Raw genomic sequence first — 21762 nt, forward strand, 5'->3', positions numbered from 1 at the left:
GTGCTATCTATTAGCGCTTGTAGCTCAGGGACTTTCCCAGCACAACTACAACAATTTACAACTACAATTCCGACTGTTCCTTGATCCAAGCACGTCCTGTATTTGCCATGCACCCTTTGAGATTGCAGCCCACCCTGTACTTCCCCGAGGCCTTCTAACCTAAAAAACCGCCCAGTCCACTCCACACAGTCTCTGCTACCTGTGTAGCCGCCAGCTGAGTGTAGTGAACTCCTGACCTTTTCAGCGGAACCCGAAACCCCACCACCCTATGGTGCAAGTCAAGGAATCTGCAGCCAACATGGTCGCAAAACTGTCTGAGCCACTGATTCATGGCAGAAAGTCCATAAGTCCCTGCAAAGTAATTATCAGTGCAGCAATAAATAGTCCATATAGCAATGCATTGTCTGATCCAGTAGCAGGCAGCTTGGTTCCAACAGTGTGTTGCCAGGATGATTTTTTATAGTCTTCATTTAGCAAATGATATGACTGTGGAACTCCTGCCTGCTGCTTATGAAAGCAGTTTGTTATTTAGGTGGTAGGATATGGTGATTTGCATGAAATACCGTCTATCCTGAACTGCTGGGCCCTACAACCTCTATGACTCGATAACATTGATATCTTCTGTGATGGAATCGGTGTCGTTATCTGGGTAAGATACAAGACACCCCTACCCCAACAGAGTCAGTCGGTATGGCTGAAAATATTGAGAATACAGATGAAGATAATGATATCGAATCAGGGGGAGGCATCTACATGTCTGGTGGTGTTGAAGAGGTTGGTAGTGCCTTGCCCTTCTCCACTTCCAAAGGCGACAAGATGTCAAAGGCATCAAATGCCTGCATTGTATAAGAAGGATGGATGTTCTAACAATTCACACTAAAAATTTCTTAATTATCCCATGATCAAAGTACATTTGCTTTAGTGAAAGATATTGTCTTTATTTTGGAATCCAGACTTCCTTGCGCATTTTTCATGCAGTTCGTCCAGAAGACCTGATCGGTATTTGCATTAGTGTTATCCTTTACAAGGCAGTTAACAAGAAGAATCTTCTCTTTCCTCAGATATATCTGTATCATCTGCTGTTTCATGTACATTTGATCACTGATCATGTTTTTCAAATGATGTTATGTTATAGAATACACAAAGTGATTTGAACACCACAGTGATTTGCTAGACATTGTTCCTTGGAGGTTTTATGCCATTACCTTCTTCAAATCTTTGAACTGACTTACACAGCCAATTGTAAAGGGGCCTACATTTTAACATGGGCTCCAAATCACTGTGCAACTATGTGTTTTTCACATTAACCAAATCAGATTTTAAAAACGTAAATAAAATAGAAAATGATTCTGAAAACAATAAGAATAATAATGAACACAAAACAACAAATGTATATAACAGCTCTTAATGACAGGTGAGAAAGAGTAAGTCGTCTGCCATGGTGTATTAGTATAAAACAAATTAGCATTTTCCTGTAGTAAGTTGAGAAACCAAAATCTTACATGGCTATCTTTTGCACTTCTGTACCTGCACCAATGAGCTTCAATTGTAGTAATAGAAGGAAGCTGTCCTATTCCATTCATTGCAATGAATTACATCCCTATAACACAATGAAATGGATTTTGCTCTACAGGGAATAGAAGGAGTTAGCTATGAGAAAAAATGTAGTTTTTCAACTCTTGTAAAAACTTATTGAAGCCTTCATTTGGATAATACTCTACAGGTGTATGGCCACATGGAGAAGCAGATTCCTTTAAACTTTCATCAATGACGTATGAATTCTCATCGGCACTGAACCATAGAAAACAAAGAACTTCATTACAACATGATATTTTAGTTTATCAGTTTCAATCAAACATACACAACATGACTCCTTTTGAAAAATAGCTGAGTAAACCATACTGTTTCACAAAGTATGTTTTATGAACAAATTTAATAAACAGACTATAGAAAATTCTGCTTCCAGAATCAGTAATTCCTTCACCTTAAAAAAGAGAGCAAAGAGTTGAATTATGGGATTAAGTTGGAAAAGCCATCCAGGAGCCTAGTGGATACACAGCAGGACTGTCCTGCCACACATTTTTTGGTATAATTGCTAGAAATACAAGACATTCTCAAAGAATGGGAACATGTTCATCAGTAAAAGATTCTATGCATGAAGGGTTCATTGCACATTAGGAACATTGACAACTGCAGTAATCTGAATGGACTAAAAGTAAATAGTTTGCAACATATGTATGTATGTTGTTGTTGTTGTTGTTGTTGTTGTCTTCAGTCCTGAGACTGGTTTGATGCAGCTCTCCATGCTACTCTATCCTGTGCAAGCTTCTTCACCTCCCAGTACCTACTGCAACCTACATCCTTCTGAATCAGCTTAGTGTATTCATCTCTTGGTCTCCCTCTACGATTTTTACCCTCCACAATGCCCTCCAATACGAAACTGGTGATCCCTTGATGCCTCAGAACATGTCCTACCAACCGATCCCTTCTTCTAGTCAAGTTGTGCCACAAACTTCTCTTCTCCCCAATCCTATTCAACACTTCCTCATTAGTTATGTGATCTACCCATCTAATCTTCAGCATTCTTCTGTAGCACCACATTTTGAAAGATTCTATTCTCTTCTTGTCTAAAATATTTATCATCCATGTTTCACTTCCATACATGGCTACACTCCATACAAATACTTTCAGAAACAAATTTCTCTTCTTCAGAAACACTTTCCTTGGCGTTGCCAGTCTACATTTTATATCCTCTCTACTTCGACCATCATCAGTTATTTTGCTCCCCAAATAGCAAAACTCCTTTACTTCTTTAAGTGTCTCATTTCCTAATCTAATTCCCTCAGCATCACCTGACTTAATTCGACTACATTCCATTATCCTCGTTTTGCTTTTGTTGATATTCATCTTGTATCCTCCTTTCAAGACACTATCCATTCCGTTCAACTGCTCTTCTAAGTCCTTTGCTGTCTCTGACAGAATTACAATGTCATCGGTGAACCTCAAAGTTTTTATTTCTTCTCCATGGATTTTAATACCTACTCCGAACTTTTCTTTTGTTTCCTTCACTGCTTGCTCAATATACAGATTGAATAACATCGGTGAGAGGCTACAACCCTGCCTCACTCCCTGCCCAACCACTGCTTCCCTTTAAAGCCCCTCAACTCTTATAACTGCCTTCTGGTTTCTGTACAAATTGTAAATAGCTTTTCGCTCTCTGTATTTGACCCCTGCCACCTTTAGAATTTGAAAGAGAGTATTCCAGTCAACATTGTCAAAACCTTTCTCTAAGTCTACAAATGCTAGAAACATAGGTTTGCCTTTCCTTAATCTAGCTTCTAAGATAAATCGTAGGGTCAGTATTGCCTCACGTGTTCTGATATTTCTACGGAATCCAAACTGATCTTCCCCGAGGTCGGCTTCTACCAGTTTTTCCATTCGTCTGTAAAGACTTCGCGTTAGTATTTTGCAACTGTGACTTATTAAGCTGATAGTTCGGTAATTTTCACATCTGTCAACACCTGCTTTCTTTGGGATTGGAATTATTATATTCTTCTTGAAGTCTGAGGGTATTTCGCCTGTCTCATACATCTTGCTCACCAGATGGTAGAGTTTTGTCAGGACTGGCTCTCCCTAGACTGTCAGTAGTTCTAATGGAATGTTGTCTACTCCTGGGGCTTTGTTTCGACTCAGGTCTTTCAGTGCTCTGTCGAACTCTTCACGCAGTACCTTATTTCCCATTTCATCTTCATCTACATCCTCTTCCATTTCCAAAATATTGCCCTCAAGTACATCGCCCTTGTATAGACCCTCTATATACTCCTTCCACCTTTCTGATTTCCCTTCTTTTCTTAGAACTGGGTTTCCATCTGAGCTCCTGCTATTCATACAAGTGGTTCTCTTTTCTCCAAAGGTCTCTTTAATTTTCCTGTAGGCAGTATCTATCTGACCCCTAGTGAGATACGCCTCTACATCCTTACATTTGTCCTCTAGCCATCCCTGGTAACCATTTTGCACTTCCTGTCAATCTCATTTTTGAGATGTTTGTATTCCTTTTTGCCTGCTACATTTACTGCATTTTTATATTTTCTCCTTTCATCAATTAAATTCAATATTTCTTCTGTTACCCAAGGATTTCTACTAGCCCTCATCTTTTTACCTACTTGATCCTCTGCTGCCTTCACTATTTCATTCCTTAAAGCTACCCATTCTTCTTCTACTGTATTTCTTTTCCCCATTTCTGTCAATTGTTCCCTTATGCTCTCCCTGAAACTCTCTACAACCTCTGGTTCTTTCAGTTTATCCAGGTCCCATCTCCTTAAATTCCCACGTTTTTGTATGTAGTGGGATGTATTATTCAGATTTTTGAGGAAAGTAAAGTAAGAGGAAATGTGATGGAGCAGAGGGACAAGAGTGTTATCTCCCAAATGTCATATTGAGAGGAAAATTGTTAAATCCTATTAGTATGTTTCTGAGCTCTCATTTTTGTATGCAAACCACTTTGCCAGCACTAGTTATGGACAGATAATGTAACAAAATTGTTAATGTTACTTTCTTTAGGCCTTCAATAACAAGAATCATTTAATGGAAGTTTAATTTTTAGTATCTATATATAGGGAAACATGGGTTGAAGCCACAGCTCCTTCTACCAAAAAGATTTATTGCTTCATTTGACTCAACTACCTTGATAACTATTTTGTAACATTAAGCCAGTAGAGTAGTGATGGCATAGTGTGGGAGGGGATATGACATCTACATCTACATGGAAACTTTGCAATTCGTACTTATGTGCCTGGCAGAGGGTTTGTTGAACCATATTCACACTATTTCTCTACCATTCCATTCTTAAACAGCGAATGGTAAAAACTAACACTTGAATCTCTCTATGCAGGCTTTGATTTCTCTTATTTTATTACGATGTTTGTTTTTCCTTAAGTAGTTTGGCATCAACAAGATGTTTTTGCATTCAGAAGAGAAAGTTGGTGATTGAAAGTTCATGAAAAGATCTCACTGCAACGAAAAATGCATTGGTTCCGATGAGAAACAATGGAAAATCCTGGATGGAATGTAACTATATTATGAAAAGGAAAGTTGCTACACACCATATAGTGGAGATGCTGAGGCGCAGATAGGCACAACAAGAAGATTGTTCCCAATAAAGCTTTCGGCCTGTAAGGCCTTCAGTGTGGCTACAGTTGCCTTAGATGCAGTCATGTGTGTGTGTGTGTGTGTGTGTGTGTGTGTGTGTGTGTGTGTGGTCTATTTTTGATGAAGGCTTTACAGGCTGAAAGCTTTATTTGGAACAGTCTTTTTTGTTGTGCCTATCTGTGACTCAGTATCTCCTGTATATGGTGAGTAACAACTTTCCTTTTCGTAATCTTGTTCTGATGTTAAGTTGTTCAGAATTGTAATCCTTAGGTGTTTAGTTGAATTGACAGCCTTTAGATGTGTATGATGTACCCTGTAACCAAAATTTAATGGACTCCTTTTAGTACTCATGTGGAAGACCTCACAATTTCCATTATTTTAGAGTCAGTTATCACACTTCGCATATGTATCATTTTGTAAACTGTTTTGATCAGCTGAAGACTTCTTTATAGTAAATGACAGAACACATCTGCAAACAGTATAAGAGGGTTGCTCAGATTGACTCCTAAATCATTTATAAAAATCATGAACAGGAGAGAGCCTATAACACTTACTTGGGGAATGCCGGATAAACTTCTTTTTTTCTCTAGGACCTTCGGTCAGTTACTGCGATCTGTGACCTTTTTGACAGGAAGTCACAAATGCAGTTGCATGACTGAGACAGTACTCCATAGGAACACAATTTAATTAGAATCCGCCGGTGAAGAATGGTATCAAAAGCCCTCTGGAAATCTAGAAAAATGGAATCAAGTTGAGATTCCTGCCAGAAGAAATAAAGAGCTAGTTGTGTTGCACATGAACGATGTTTTTGGAATTAGGAATTCATGCTGGCTGTATCAATGGATTTCTTTCTTTGAGATAATTCATAACATTCAAACACAGTATATATTCCAAAATCTTACTGCAATACTTCTTATACGTGACATTTTTACATTTGATTACTAGAGATAAATTATTTGAAGTCACATATGAAAGGTGACAGAGTATTTCATTTAATTTTTTCAGTAGTTCAGTTGTAAGTAACACTTTCATCCTTCCAGTTGATATGTAACATTATGGGTTGGAATGTTACAATTTATGGTCTCACATCCTGAATCTCCATTAAATCAGTTGTTGGGTGCCACATAAATCACTGAATCACAGCAAAGAAATTTGCTTGTCACTTTTTACATTTCCTTTGTTGACTTTGTCATTGTTTCATAATGAAAAATTAGTTTGTTTTTAGCATATTGTGACTAAATAATTTAATAGATTATATTTTGAGCACTAAACAAAGGGTAATTTTGAGCATTAAAGAAATAAAATACCAGTTAGTGACCAACAGACTGCAAGATCTTAAAATGTAAAACATTTAATGAGACAGAGAGATAGGTGATATTTGATGACATCTGTTACAGTTTGTGAATCATTAAAATTTTTTTTGGTGGTTGTGTGTTTTAAGACTTACGGTTCTTTATTTTCAGCACAATGCAGATAGCTTTTGATGGATTATTTCCTCGTGATAATCCAAAAAACACGAGGTTTGCAATAAATTTCTTCACCTCGATTGGTTTGGGTGGCCTAACGTAAGTGTACCATTTAGTTATTTTAATCAGTCTCTGATGTGTGGGCTGTGGGATTACAGTTTTTCTTCTTCCTGCAGAGACGAGCTGCGGGAACATCTAAAATCTCAACCAAAAGTTTCCATGCTACCTGCTTTGATGAAGGCACTCAGTTCCTCTGATAGCAGTTCAAGCACATCAGATTCCTCAGAAAGCAGTTCATCCAATACATCGTCAGGTAAACAATACTCAATGATTATGTAGCAGACAGTATTCAAACTATAAAGGAAATTTACCATTTTCAAATTAATATATATTATGATCCATGAAACCTTACTAGGTCCTTTATAAATATGTATTGTGTTTTTGATACATAAACTCATATATAATGACTGCCCTACATCAAGGTTACAAAAAATTTTGAATTCTGTAAGTACTCTGTTAGGCCCTAAATATTCATAGTATTTATGATGTTATTCAGAGATAACATCGTTACATTCAGAGAGATGATAATCATAGAAAATTATTGCAAAATGCTAGATAATTTACTACTTCACATAAAGATTAGGGGCTGACTCAATTCAAGCAAGTGTAATGATACACAAGAACAGCCAAATATATCTTAATTATTTTCATTGCACAATCTGTGGTAAATGTCAGCACTGCAGTGAAATACCTACATTTTCACATCTGTAGTAATTTAAATTGTAATTGTAATGATACTTAAAAATAACACCCAACAAAAAGATAGTAAGCACATAAAGGCAGTTGTAAGCGTGTGAAAATGGTAACAAAAAAGGTAGGTTGTCAAACCCTGAATTTCACCAGGACACTTGAGCCAATTTTGTGAATATACACGTGTATGTTCTATAAAGTGCTGATGATGAGAAGTTTTGTGCACACATACGTGTATGAGTATGCTTTAATGGCTTTGAGGGTCCTCCAAATGGAGGAATCCTCCTTTGCTGTCACTCAGTAAAGCTAGCTAAGTTCATATTGTGTGTGCAGCCATTAACTTTGTGCAAGGAAACGATAACTTTGGATGTGTAGTATCATTATTTGTTTCTTCTTAGATTTTTTCCCTCAGTGTTCGTTTCTTGGTTGAATAAGGGCCAAATATAAATACTATGAAGAAAGATGTAGTGTGATGCTTGATTACTTTTATTATGAAATAAAACATTTTAATCAAGAATAAAGAATAATTTTATTGCTTAATAATTCATAATGGTAGATAAAGTTAAAAAAAGAAACCAAACTCTCCTCTCACCCATAAAAGACTTTAAACCTGTTTTCCTGGAATATATTACAAAAAGCCAAGGAAGTAACTATAGCACTTTAAAGGCTATGTAAATTTAGTATGACTCATTTGTGAACATTCATCAAATTGCAGGCTCCAGAGTTAGCTGTACAATTTCAGAATAACCATATAAATCCAATTTTTCAGAAAAGCAGATGTTATGATGCACTTCTTTAGAAATAATTTATGCTTTAGTCTATAGCCACATTTTCTTTACACAGTTGCTTGGGAAGTGAGCATCACAACTATGTGCCAGGGGATGGCCTGAGAATGGTACTGTGTACTGAAACTGGTAGCCAGTAGACAAAATAAATCAAAAAGGAATTGCAACTACAGACTAAAACAGTAATTATTTCTAAAGTATATAGGTTGCTGCATTGGAACGGTTATGTAACTCTCGTGCAAAGTTGATGTTTTCGTATCTCTCATCTTACCCATTCTTTTGTATGTTTTTTAAGGTTAGGAACCACATCCAACTGAATTAATAACACGTAACATGGAGGTTCAAAGAAGAGCTATGTAATTCATCTTAGATTTTAAATAATTTTGGAATAAAGGTAACAACTAAGCGATTAACAGAGAGGTGTTGAATAGTTGATACACATGTTTACGTGTGAGGTGAGGCGGGAGGTTTTGTGTGTGTGTGTGTGTGTGTGTGTGTGTGTGTGTGTGTGTGTGTGGGCGCGCGCGCGCGCGCGCGCGTGCATGCGTGTGCGTGCCTTTCAATGACTCGAACTATTTGATGAGTTGTTGCCTTCACTCCTCATTGTTTACAGTCGATCAGGACTTTCCATACTCTGTTCATCATGGATTTTTCTAGTTGTGAGAGTCACATCTGTACACAACAGTTAATGGATGCCAGCCTAGGCCCTAGTCCGGCTGCTGCTAGTCTCTGACCAGCAATAGAGGATGACACAGAATGTTGCAGGGAGTCCATTATTTGTTCTCCGATGGCAGGCCCAGATGTGAGGGGGCTATGTTCTAGCTAGTCAGGTAACGCTCAACTAGTGAGGGGGTTATGATGTGCAGCACAAGCCTCATTCACAGCTTCTGGGTGGGCTCTTACCATCTGACAGAAGCTTATCATGGCATGTCAGATATATGGGTTCCCTGCCAGTCGAGAAACATTGGAATACTAAACTATTTCTGCTGCTCTATCATAGAACTGATTTTCAGGAGTTTGCAGTCTTGTGTGGGTGTCTTTCAATGACTCAAAATTACCTTCATTCCATCAGTACTTTCCACACCTATACACAAAAATATTAATGGATGAATCCAGATGAAGGCCATTGTGTCTTATGAAAAGGTTGGTCTTATAAATATGTAAGAGGATTATTGTAAGAAAGATTGCCAGGTGGAAGAAACATTAGGGAAAAATAGACCCCCCCCCCCCTCTCTCTCTCTCTCTCTCTCTCTGTGTGTGTGTGTGTGTGTGTGTGTGTGTGTGTGTGTGTGTGTTTGTGTGTGTGTGTGTGTGTGTGTGTGTGTGTGTGTGTGAGAGAGAGAGAGAGAGAGAGAGAGAGAGAGAGGGAGGGGGGGGGGGAGAGGGAGGGAGGGAGAGTGAGTGAGTGTGTTGGCTCTTTCGAAGGACTTGTGGGAATACTACGCATTGTCTGCTCTTTTTTTCTTATGTACATGTCTGCTGTTCACTGTCCCCATCATTTGATAGTTGTGATATTTCTTCAGATTGTACAGTAGTTTGTTGGCATATATTGAGGTATATATGATGATTATGATGATGTTTGATTTGAGGGGCGCTCAACAGTGTGGTTATCAGCGCCTGTACAAATTCACAACCTTTGCTCAGTCTGACCTCACCACTTTCCTTATGAAGATGAAATGATGAGGACAACACGAACACCCAGTCATCTCGAGGCAGGTGAAATTCCCTGACCCCACTGGGAACACGACCGCAAGACCACGAGCTGCAGACAGATATATTATGTGGCATGATAAAAAAGTAATAGGATTTTTTTTTTAATTTCATGGGCTTTATAAATTGATTTGCAAATATTTTCTTTATTCTATTTTTTAATTGTGGTGGTAGACATATTCCTGATGTATGTTTGCATTTTCAGCTGTTTTTAATGTTTAGTTTATTGTTGATAGTCGAAAAGATTAAACTTGTTTCCCTTTTTGTTGACCGATGGGATTGCGAGGATAGTAGAGACCTCTATAAAAAAACCTCTTAGTCTCAAGGAGTGCTGCAAACCAATGAGATACATGGCTGCTGAGGTGGAGCAATCATTAGGCAATCTCCGAGGAAACCGCTGCACCTCAGTTGTATAAGGCTTAATTTAGGCAAGCATTGCTCTTGTCTGGGTGGACCCTTAATTCCCTATCTGCTTGTGGGACTGAAATGGAACCCTTGAAATATCCTCTTGTCCCAGCGAAATGGATGGGCTGGTGGTAGGTACCAACACACCAATCCAAGAGGGCTTGTCTGGCTAGTCCTCCTCATTCAGGAATTATTCAGAGTGCTGCCATTTATAGTAACAGACTGCATAATGTGTTTTTAGCAGTCAAATGGAAAGAAGGCAGTTTTGTGAAAGTTTCATTTTTTTGGTATCCAAAACATATTAGAGGCAATCTGTGGCACTTTAAAGTCTGTCATGTGCTTGCAAAATGGGACCCTGTTGGTAGAAATGCCTAGATCCAACAAGTAAAGGAGCTCCAGCGAGTAAAATGCCTCAGAGAATATGGAACTGAAACTGAACTGCACAACACCTTGAACTACAGCAAAAGCATTGTGTCACACAGAAATGTGGTTAATATTCCAAAAGAGGAACTGAAAGCTGAGTGGGGCAAAGAAAGCATTGTTGACGTGCAAAATGTGATGAAAAAGGTGGATGGTGATTGGATCAAATCAGACTCATTTATACTTACATTTAACAGCATGAAACTTCAGAGCTTGTTGACTCTGGCTTCCTTCACCTAGGTGTGCGGGTTTCCCTATGCAAAGCACTGTTTAAATACCAGCACTTTGGTCACAATTCTCTTGGTTGTAAGGGAAGAAAAGCTTGTGACACTCCTCCAGCGTGTGTCAACTGCTGCTCTGAGGATATGGCATAGGGGTGCAGTATCTTCCTTAAAGAAAGGAAGATCCAAGGGATAAAAACGACAAAGTACATCCCATATAGTGAAGCCAGGAAGATCTGCAAGGCCATGCAGCCACTCACATTCACTGCCTCGTTTGCTTCTGTTATAAAACAGCCAGTCCAGAAATTGATGCTGCTACACAAATGGAGATTGCTACTGTCAGCACTAATACCCATGCCTATACCTCCTCTCAGAACATCAGAAAAATCTGTGGTTGCTGCTGTTCTGGGGTTTCCTGCCCCTTTGACAGCTCAGTCTGGTCCGGCGCTGATAACCACGCAGTTGAGCGCCACACAATCCAAACATCATCATCATCAGCTCAGTCTGGTCCGCTGTCCAGTGCTGCCATTAACCATAGCCATGGTTGTGGCTCCAAAGCCTTCCCAGGGCAAAAAATCAAAGGCAAAGAATCAGCAGCTCGTCTCTTCCGAACACCAAGCCTCGATCCATTACGGGCCCCCTCCTTGGTGGAAAGACAGGGTGAAAGTGCATCCCCATGATAAATGGCTCCCATACTGCAGTGTAACATAAGTGCGTTCAGGACACGTATGGAGGACTGAACCTCTAGCACAGGAATGTCCCTTGGGTGTGTGTTTGAAGGAAACATATTTTAAAGTGTCTGTTGTCCCTGTACTATGAGGCTGTAGCTTCCATCGAAAGGATGATCTGACTGGGGAACAGGCCAAGGGAGGGGTTGCTGTGTTTGTCAATGACATGCACCACTCCTCTGCTCTCTCCTTGGTTACTGACCTACAAGCCATAGCCATTGCAGTTCATGTGGGTCAGATCATCATTATCTGCTCGTTGTACTTACCTCTGCAGGTTGTGATAGACAGTGAGGCTCTCGTAGATCTTAAAGAACAGCTCCCCTAATCATTTCTTCTACTGTGTTATTTCAATGCCCATAATGTATATTGGGGCTTGAACTATACTTGCCCTAGCAGTCAAGTCTTAGAGAACTTCGTAATATATCAGGAACTGTGCAGTCAGTTACACAGGTGGTACCACTCATTTCTCAGCTGCTAAAGCGTCGTCCACAGCCATCAACTTCTCTTTCTGCTCTCCAGATCCTACAGACTCAACTCAGTGGGAAGCAACTGATGACCTTTGGATGGTCAGGCGGGCTAACTGGATCCTACTCAGTCACCTGGCTGTGTTTGAATATTACGAGAGTGTCCAGAAAAGGGTGGACCACATCACACAAGTGATCCATCATGCCGCTGACTTATCTATCCAAAGTCCTCAGCTCACCTGGGTAGACCGATGAGTGCTGCTCAACAAGATGGGACAAGCATGCGGCTCTCTGACAGTTTAAATATCTCCCAACAGCAAGACAACCTCACAGCCTTTTGAGTCACAAAAGCCAAGGCTCGATGCGTAATTAACAAGAGGAAGAAAAGGTCATAGCAAGCATTCCTGGACTTCATCAACCATTCCACATGTTCTACAAAAATACGGGAGGCCATCAGGAGGACTTTTGGTAAACACAGTTGTTTCCCAGTAACAGCACTGCTGAAACAGGGGTGTCTCCAGACAGTGAGAGACATGAAAGCCAGAGCACAGAAGGCCCTGAATGTCTTAAAGTGTGTGGTCTTAGGTCATGAGGAGCAGACAGGGAAGTTTTATCGGCCTTTCATGTGGTAGCGGCTAGACTATGAGTGCACAGTAAATAGATCAGCTAGGCCCTTTTATCTGCTGATTATTGACGCTATCTACCATGACGGAATTAGGTTGCCCACCGGTGCTTACAGGACCAGCCCCACCCAGTCTGTTTTCTGAGCCTGAGGAACCATCACTCCCCAGCTGGCGGCAGCTCCTCATGGTGCATCAGGTATGTAAGTTCCTCACTGCTCCAATTCACCTGCACACCATACTGTTGCTCATCCATCTCAGGAAAGCCTTTTCTCCAATCCTCCAGAAGCAACAAAGCTGTTTGGGATCTACATGCAGCATGTTCTGGAGTCGTTTTTTGTGGAGCAATCACAACACCAACACCACAGAGGCCCAGAGTGATTTTAGATTTAGTGCAGTACAGGAGAGATTGCACTCCTGCATATGTTTTATACATTGTTTTATGATATTTTAACTGAATACCACAGCTCTGTATCTTATTTATGGATGGGTCGAAACAGGGGGCTCCATTGGTTGCTTTCTTGTTTTCCCCAATTGTATTCTCAAGATCTGACTGCCTCAAAGCTTTAATGTTTTCAACACAGAATTATACGCAATTCTGCAGGCACTGGAGCAGATGAGATGTGGTGGTTGTTGTTGTTGTGGTATTCAGTCCTGAGACTGGTTTGATGCAGCTCTCCATGCTACTCCATCTCTCCATACTACTCCATCCTGTGCAAGCTTCTTCATCTCCCAGTACCTATTGCAACCTACATCCTTCTGAATCTGCTTAGTGTATTCATCTCTTGGTCTCCCTCTACGACTTTTACCCTCCACATGGCCCTCCAATACTAAATTGGTGATCCCTCGATGTCTCAGAACATGTCCTACCAACCGATCCCTTCTTCTAGTCAAATTGTGCCACGAGCTCCTCTTCTCCCCAATTCTATTCAATACCTCCTCATTAGTTATATGATCTATCTTCAGCATTTTTCTGTAGCACCACATTTTGAAAGCTTCTATTCTCTTCTTGTCTAAGCTATTTATCATCCACGTTTCACTTCCATACATGGCTGTGCTCCATACAGATACTTTCAGAAACGACTTTTTGACATTTAAATCTGTAGTCGATGTTAACAAATTTTTCTTCTTCAGAAACGCTTTCCTTGCCATTGCCAGTCTACATTTTATACCCTCTCTACTTCGACCATCATCAGTTATTTTGCTCCCCAAATAGCAGTGTGGTTAGAGTACTGAATTCCGTGTCTGTTTTGATTCCCTGAGTCACTCTCTACAATGACTGTACCCAGCAGATATAGTGAATATAGCAGTCAAGGAGTCATTTCACATCCTCAATTAGTTCGTTGTGTCGTCCCCTTGCTTGCTCTTACCTCATTTTTGAGATAGATAGTCATGTGACTATGGGAAGACTGGAAGTGACTGTTGATAAGCTGTGTCCCATTAACTCTACAATGAGGCCATGGTGTACCTCCTTCTGGCCATGCAGGGTTGATGAGAACCACCTTACTCATCTTCACATAGGCCACAGCTCGATGACACAGGGCTTTTTGATCTGGTGAGAGGGCCCTCCAATGTGTTGTGTTTGTGGCTTACAGATTGCAGTTTGCCACATTTTACTAGACTGTTTTATTTTTGGACCAAAGGGCAGCAGCTCGAAATTTTAGGGTTTTTTTTTTTATGTGTTATCCGGCTGGCTAGCTCATACAAGTTTTTGGTAAGCGATCAGTGAGCCACATATTGCTCTGAATCTCTTTTAGTTTTTCTCTAGCCTTAATTGTATTTTAGTTGACAGTTTTCACACATCTCAGAATTTGTGGCATTGTTTTCCATGTCGTGAGCTTATGTGATTCTGTGGATCATAGGTGAGATTGGGAGAGAGTGAGTGCAGTCCTATCTCGGTTTGCCATTTAGTTGTATTGCATTTTCTACATTTTAGTCACTTTAGTTTCTATTGATCTGCATATGAGCACTTATAACCTTGATGTTGAACACCCCTAACCCAAACACACACACACACACACACACACACACACACACACACACACACACACACACACCTTGTACCATCTTTCACAAATAGGATATGATGCTTATTGAAGATACTAGTACAGTTTGTTTTCTTTCTCACATGCTGCATGGTTGCTTTTTGAATATAACTAGTGTAATTGTGGGAGAAATGTTCTGAATGTTGGAGATGTGTTAAAAAAAAGTGAAGTGAATTTGTGTCTATAAACAGTGTGTGTGTGTGTGTGTTTGTGTGCACCCGCACGCGATTTCAAGAAGTGCTGCCGCCCCCCTTCAAAATTGTTCTTCCTACTTGTGACCCACTGTTCCCAGAATTTCTGAATTTTTTCCGGAATTTGTAAATTTTTTCTGGAATACACTATCTCTGGAGACAAGAAGTTGTCGCATTGCATTTTATTGATGTTTTATAACTGTTACTATTAAATGCTGGAAAAAGGCTCCAATGAGAGTGGGATGAATGGTGTCCAACAGAAGTGTGATGTTGTCGAGCAAACTGCAGATAAAGAGGAGCATGATTACATGATTAGGTGTCCTTACACTGAAGAACGTATCTCCTGTTACAAATTGTTAACATGGCTGTATTACACTTAGTTGTGAACTCTGAACCACAGTGCAACTTAAATTTTTTTACATTAGTAAATAACTGCCACAAATGAAAGAAGTGATAAGCAACAGTAAAAAAATGACAGAACTCAGTGAGGATCAAACACAGGAATTCAGGTTTTTAATATGACATTTACCCACTTAGCCACTCATTCACGCCGGCCGTGGTGGCCGTGCGGTTCTAGGCGCTCCAGTCCGGAGCTGCGCTGCTACTACGGTCGCAGGTTCGAGTCCTGCCTCGGGCATGGGTGTGTGTGATGTCCTTAGGTTAGTTAGGTTTAAGTAGTTCTAAGTTCTAGGGGACTGATGACCACAGCAGTTGAGTCCCATAGTACTCAGAGCCATTTGAACCACTCATTCACACAGGTAGACAAATAAGTTTGTAGGTAACAGCGGTGAACAGCCCACCTTCTTATCAGAATATATGACTCAACCATGACAGTTAAAGGAAAACATGGAGTCACAAACAAAAATCTTAGGTAAAAGAGATGAAAAACATCTGATCATCCGTGGCTATTCATGCCCACGGAATCATTTGAGGAAGTGGTGACCAAAAATATGGTGTTAAAGTCTGCTTGAGAGACTCAAAATGTCCCCTGACTCCTTTGCTAACTACCAAAAACTCCTCATTTCAATTAAGAGAAAAGGCAAAAGGTAAACAGAAACATCACCAACAAAATGGTTCCATTACAGTAGTGAAACAAAAATTGTTTAAGGATACCAACGGGACAGCTGAAAGTCTGGCACAGGGTGATCTCTGTTCTTTTATTTTTCAGGAACCCACATTTTAAACTTATTAATTGTACTGTTGTATTCCCCACCACTAATGTTTCTAGGGACATTGCCAAAATGGGGGAAGGGAGGTAGAGAGGTTATTTGGTTACAGATCCTCAAACAGTTGCTACCAGGCCTCTGTGAAGGAAGCAGATATGTCACATACTCATATGAGACAGCATTATCAGCACCTTACAGAGTTTGAAAAGCACCTCATTGTGGATCACCATGTGGCCAGGCAGTTGAACTGTGCAATATCCAGATTTATAGAACATTCGGATATGGCAGTGGCCCAATTTTGCCTCTTCAAAAATGCTGCCAAGCCTGCTAACAACACTAAACATGAATAACACTAATGCACTCTGATGGCAGTTCTACTTGTTACAGAGAATTTGCTAATCTAATCATTTATATACATGCTGACATGTGTACATGTATGAAGTGACATTGACTTCTGACCATGTCTTCTGGGAGCTTCACTTTAACTCTATTCACCATGAGGGGATGAGACATAACTACTATGCGTACAACACCAGCCCCATCCACAGCTTCTGTGCTGAAGGTAGGAAGCTGTCTCTTACCATCTGACAGGAACTTCTCATGGCACTTCAGGTTTATAGGTTCCCAACCATTTGAGAATAATTGGCATACTAAACTTTCATGGACTTGTCATTGAATTGACTTTATGAGTCATATGCATGCAATGAAGGCATTTGAGATCCACACAAAGCAACACTTAGTGGCTCTGTGAGACAAATTTCAATGCAAACCCAGTACTAACACTGTGCCATGAAATTTGATGAAATTAAATGGATTTAATGAGTCGAGTCTCTTTGTTGCCATCTGGTGTTCACTGAACATGTCGACGAGATCCATCTACCGTATGAATTTATTATACTTGATACAGAACTGTACCGAATGTGAAGGACATTGGGGCAGATTAGATATATTCATGTTTAGAATTTTTTCATCTCTTCAGATTTTCTCCAGTACCCTTCAGCCTGTAAAATGGGTTTACCCGCCAGATAAAATTGACCAGAGCACCGGAAAGGAATTTCTCTACTTGTAAATGATGGGGTAGGTGGTGTCACAGCATGAGTACTAAGGTACAAAGAAATGCGGGGAAATTAATGTTACAATGTACCAACTATCTGGGGCGAAGCGTGATGGGAAGTGAGGGATAATAAGTTGCAGCTTCGCCTCGACATTCTTCCCTCTAATATATAATTTTAAATGGCATAGAAATTTGATTCTTGTTTTCTGTGGTTTAACTGATTGGGCTTATATTCAGGCAAGAGAAAGGAGGCCAGTTTATCTGCGGATTCATCATCTATTTAAGAAGATGACAAATTAATATGTTACGACCTTTAAGATTTTATGATGTGTCTGATTTTCTCCGTAAATTATTGTGTGTTTCTTAATGTGCAGCCATTGTAGCTGACTCATCCAGATGTTTTTTCACATTTTATTTATTTTGTAACTGATAGGTCTGACACTGATTTCTGTGTTTGACCACAAATCAGCTTTACCAGATTATGCAGTAACGTACATTAATTTGAATATGATTGTGGGTCAGCAAGGGAGAGAGTGATTTTAACTGAGTTTACGCTTTTTGAAATTTTGTGTGTTTTGACATTTTCAACTCAGACTACATTTCACCATGGGAAGTCCAGGTTGGAATATCAATATTATGAAAAGGATAGATTGATACTCACCATATAGATGACATGACGAGTTTCAGACAGGTGCGACAGAAAGACTGTCACATACGAACCTTCTACATAATAATAATTAAAAAAAGCACACACATTGATACAAGCAAGCACACCACACACAAATTTATGATGCTATTTCCGGCGACTTTGGCCAGACTGCAACAGAAATGGGTCAAACAGTAGCAACAATCCAGAATGGGGCAGGGAAGGAGGAGGGATATCAGGTTACAGATGGGGTAAGAGGAATTGGCTCTGTATGGTGAAGCATGCAGGGATTAAAGGTTGCAGGACGGGGCTGCCAGTCACAGCATTGAGAAGCTGTGTTACCTAGTCCACAAACAGATTCCCAATGCCATATCCCTGCACACCCCCAGTCCTCCCACTGCCTCCAAGAACCAGCCACAAAGGAGCGCACCCTTCATCACCCAATACCACCCTGGACTGGAACAGCTGAACCACATCCTTCATCAGGGCCTCAATTATCTATCATCATTCCCTAAAATCAGGGACCTCCTACCCAAGACCCTTCCCACCCCTCCTAAATTGGTGTTCCGTCACCCACCCAATCTCCATAACACCCTAGTCCATCCTTATGTCACTCCCAATCCCAACACCTTGTCAGAGGAATCATATCCCAGTGGAAGGTCCAAGTGCAAGACCTGTCCACTCCATTCACCCAGCACTTCCTATCCAGTCCTGTCATGAGCTTATCCTGCCTCATCAGAGGTCAAGCCACCTGTGAGAGCAGCCATATTATAAAACAGCTCTACTGCAAACACTGCTCCGCTATTTATATTGGTGTGACTACCAACCAGCCGTCTACGACAATGAATGGCCACTGCTAAACTGTGTGGCCAAGACAAAGTGGACCACCCTGTAGCACAACATGCAGCTGTACATAATGTGCTTGATTTCAGTGATTGCTTCACAACAGGGGCCATCAGGATCCTCTCCTCTACCACCAGCTTTTCTGAACTCTGCAGATGGGAGTTATCCTTACAACTTCTCTGGTCCCAAAATCATCGTGGCCTCAACCTATAGTAACTACTGTATCCACACCCTCCACCTAACTGTTCCTCCTCCATATGTCCTGTCACCTCCTCGAAATTCACTTTTCTCTGCCATCATTGTGCACTGCTCTTTGACAATGCACCCACTGGTATTCCTCCTTCTCTGCTCCTCTCCTTTCCACTCACTGTTTCGACCCCTCCGTCCCCCATAACCTCCCAACACTGTGCCTGGCAGCTCTGTCCTGCCACCTCTAGTCCGTGCATGCTCTGCCAGGCAGTTCTGATTCCTCTTCTCCCACCTGTAAACTGCTATCACTCGCCCTTCTGTGCCCTGGCTCTGGACTGTTGCTCCAGTCTGATGTGTTTCTGTTGCAGTCTGGCCAGAGTCGCCAGAGATAGTGGTCAAGTGTATGAGAGGTGTTCTTGCGTATGTCAATTTGTGTGCATTTTTTTTTCTTTCTTGAAAAAGGCTTTGGCTGAAAGCTTGTGTGTAACAGTCTGTTCATTGGGCCTGTCTGCAACTCAACATGTCATCTTGTGGTGTCCAGATAAGGACTCGCTGATTTCAAAATTAAATATCTCGAAAACAAAGATCGATAGAGGAATGCAGTAAATAGTATGTTTATTGTGAAAGCTGTAAGAAGTTTATACAGCAGTTTGAAATAATAGTTATAAAAGCTGCTAACAGATGGCGCTGTAATCGCCATACATAATGCCTAGTATAAATAGTGATCCGAAGCCCAGAGCCATCAGTTCCACTGTTGAAACATGAAAGGAGGTTAGCGTACCGAAGGAAGAGATAAAAGCCATGTACTCCATTGAACAACGCGTTTTTCTGGTGCTAGAGTACCACAGGTTAGAAGAGAGTCCTACGGCAACAAGGCGAAGTTTTCAAGCATGATTTAATGTTCCAAAAGGACCCAATGCGAAAACCATTTGTACGCTCTTTGCAAAATTTCAATGAACAGGCAGCGTAACTGATGATCTAGTGGGGCATGTTGGCCGCAAGCAAACCGCAGTTACGCCTGAAAATATCGCCACAGTTTCTGGAATTATTCAGCAAAATTCAATGTCATCCATCCGTAGAATTGCATCTGAGACTGGTTTGAAGCGTTCCAGCATGCAGAAAATACTGAGAAAGAGCCTACACATATTTCCATTCAAAATTCAAATGCACCAGGCCATACCTGTACGAGCTGTGCAACAAAGGGTTGCCTTTGCTAATCAGTTGCTCACAATGATTGATAGTGAAGGATTTGATGTTGGCTGTATCTGGTTTACAGATGAAGCACACTTCCACCTGAATGGATACGTGAATAAGCAGAACTGGCAATTTTGGGGTTCCGAAAATCCATATTGGTGTGAAGTGAAACCCCTGTATTCTCCTAAAGTTACTGTGTGGGCTGCAGTATGCAGCAGAGGCATTATTGGCCCTTTTTTCATTCGAGAAACGGTCACTGGTGCATGTTACGAACAATTTGTCGCCACACAGCAAGCGTTAGAGGATCGACCAGGTACTGAATGGTTTATGCAAGATGGAGCCCGACCACATTGGACCGAACAAATGTTTTGCTTTCATGAGGAATATTTCGGGAATCGAGTCATTGCATTGGAATATCCCAAATGTACTGGTGCAGGCGTGGATTGGCCTCCATATTCGCCGCATTTGACTCCCTGTGACTTTTTTTTTGTGGGGCACAGTGAAAGACATAGTGTACCCGAAGCATCCCGCCACGCTGGATGAGCTTGAATCGGCGATCTCTGTGGCATGTTAATCCATTTCGGTTGAGACACTATGAAATGTGATGGCGAATTTCATTCTTTGTTTGCGCCGCCTCTGTACTGCCAATCGTGAACATTTTGAAAACATTGTGATGTGATTGTTTGCAAAGATTGTTTTCATACGATTATTTCACTTATGTATGCTGGCTGATATGAGCTGTACAGCGTACAGCGCCATCTGTTAGCAGCTTTTGTAACTATTATTTCAAACTGCTGTATAAACTTCTTACAGCTTTCACAATAAACATACTGTTTACTGCATTCCTCTATCGATCTTTGTTTTCGAGATATTTAATTTTGAAATCAGGGAGCCCTTTTCTGGACACCCTGTAGTAAGTAGCAATGTATCCTTTTCATAATACTACATTTAGTAAGGACACCAATAATCTTAAAATCCCAAAACTCACTCAAAAGCAGTCTGTTTCAAGATTTGTGTGTAGGTCCATCTGACATTGACACCTAAGCACATTAAAGGTTGTTGCATGATATTTTGAAACAGTCTGTTTGAACATGTATCATAATTCGATACAAAGTAGTGGAAATATGCTAAATTTGCTTCTGCATCTGTGTCTGCATCTCTTACCCATGGTGTGTGACAGAGACTACGTGATGTGTATGGAAGAATACTGTTTTGCTTCAATATAAATATGTATTTCTCTAATTTTACTTTTGTGGTCATTAATTATCATATTTATCTTACTATAATATGAGGTATTTTCTCGAATTAGTCATATGAAGGTCATCTTAAATTCACATGTTAAACCATTGTTCCTGAGGTCAACCCATTGTATCGCATTCGGGAGGACGATGATCAATCCCACGTCCGGCCATCCTGATTTAGGTTTTCCGCAGTTTCCCTAAATTGCTCCAGGCACATGCTGGGATGGTTCCTTTGAAAGGACACGGCCTACTTCCTTCCCCATCCTCCCCTAATCCGATGAGACCGATGACCTCACCGTTTGGTCTCTTCTCCCAAACAACCCAACCAACCCATTGTAAGTTGTGTAATAGTTTAATTGAGAGGTCATCTTACATTTGAAGATAAAGTGTTGACAATTTAGGTTGCACTCAGATTTAATTGGAAGAACTTGGAAGGGTGAGACGGGGAACGGTGGCACCAGTTTGCCCAACTGGTT

The 21762-nt window shown here is 40.7% G+C and overlaps 1 protein-coding gene across 1 annotated transcript in view; it reads left to right on the plus strand.

Annotated features, from left to right (window-relative positions):
* Positions 1-21762, plus strand: part of LOC126183356 (pre-mRNA-splicing factor CWC22 homolog) — a 135218-nt gene that overhangs the window by 107973 nt on the left and 5483 nt on the right. The window contains exons 8-9 of the mRNA XM_049925272.1: positions 6612-6713; positions 6791-6927. Of these exons, the coding sequence (XP_049781229.1) occupies positions 6612-6713; positions 6791-6927 (239 nt within the window). The remainder of the gene's footprint in view (positions 1-6611; positions 6714-6790; positions 6928-21762) is intronic.

Source organism: Schistocerca cancellata, chromosome 1 (assembly GCF_023864275.1).
Source record: "Schistocerca cancellata isolate TAMUIC-IGC-003103 chromosome 1, iqSchCanc2.1, whole genome shotgun sequence".
Classification (NCBI taxonomy): Eukaryota; Metazoa; Arthropoda; class Insecta; order Orthoptera; family Acrididae; genus Schistocerca; species Schistocerca cancellata.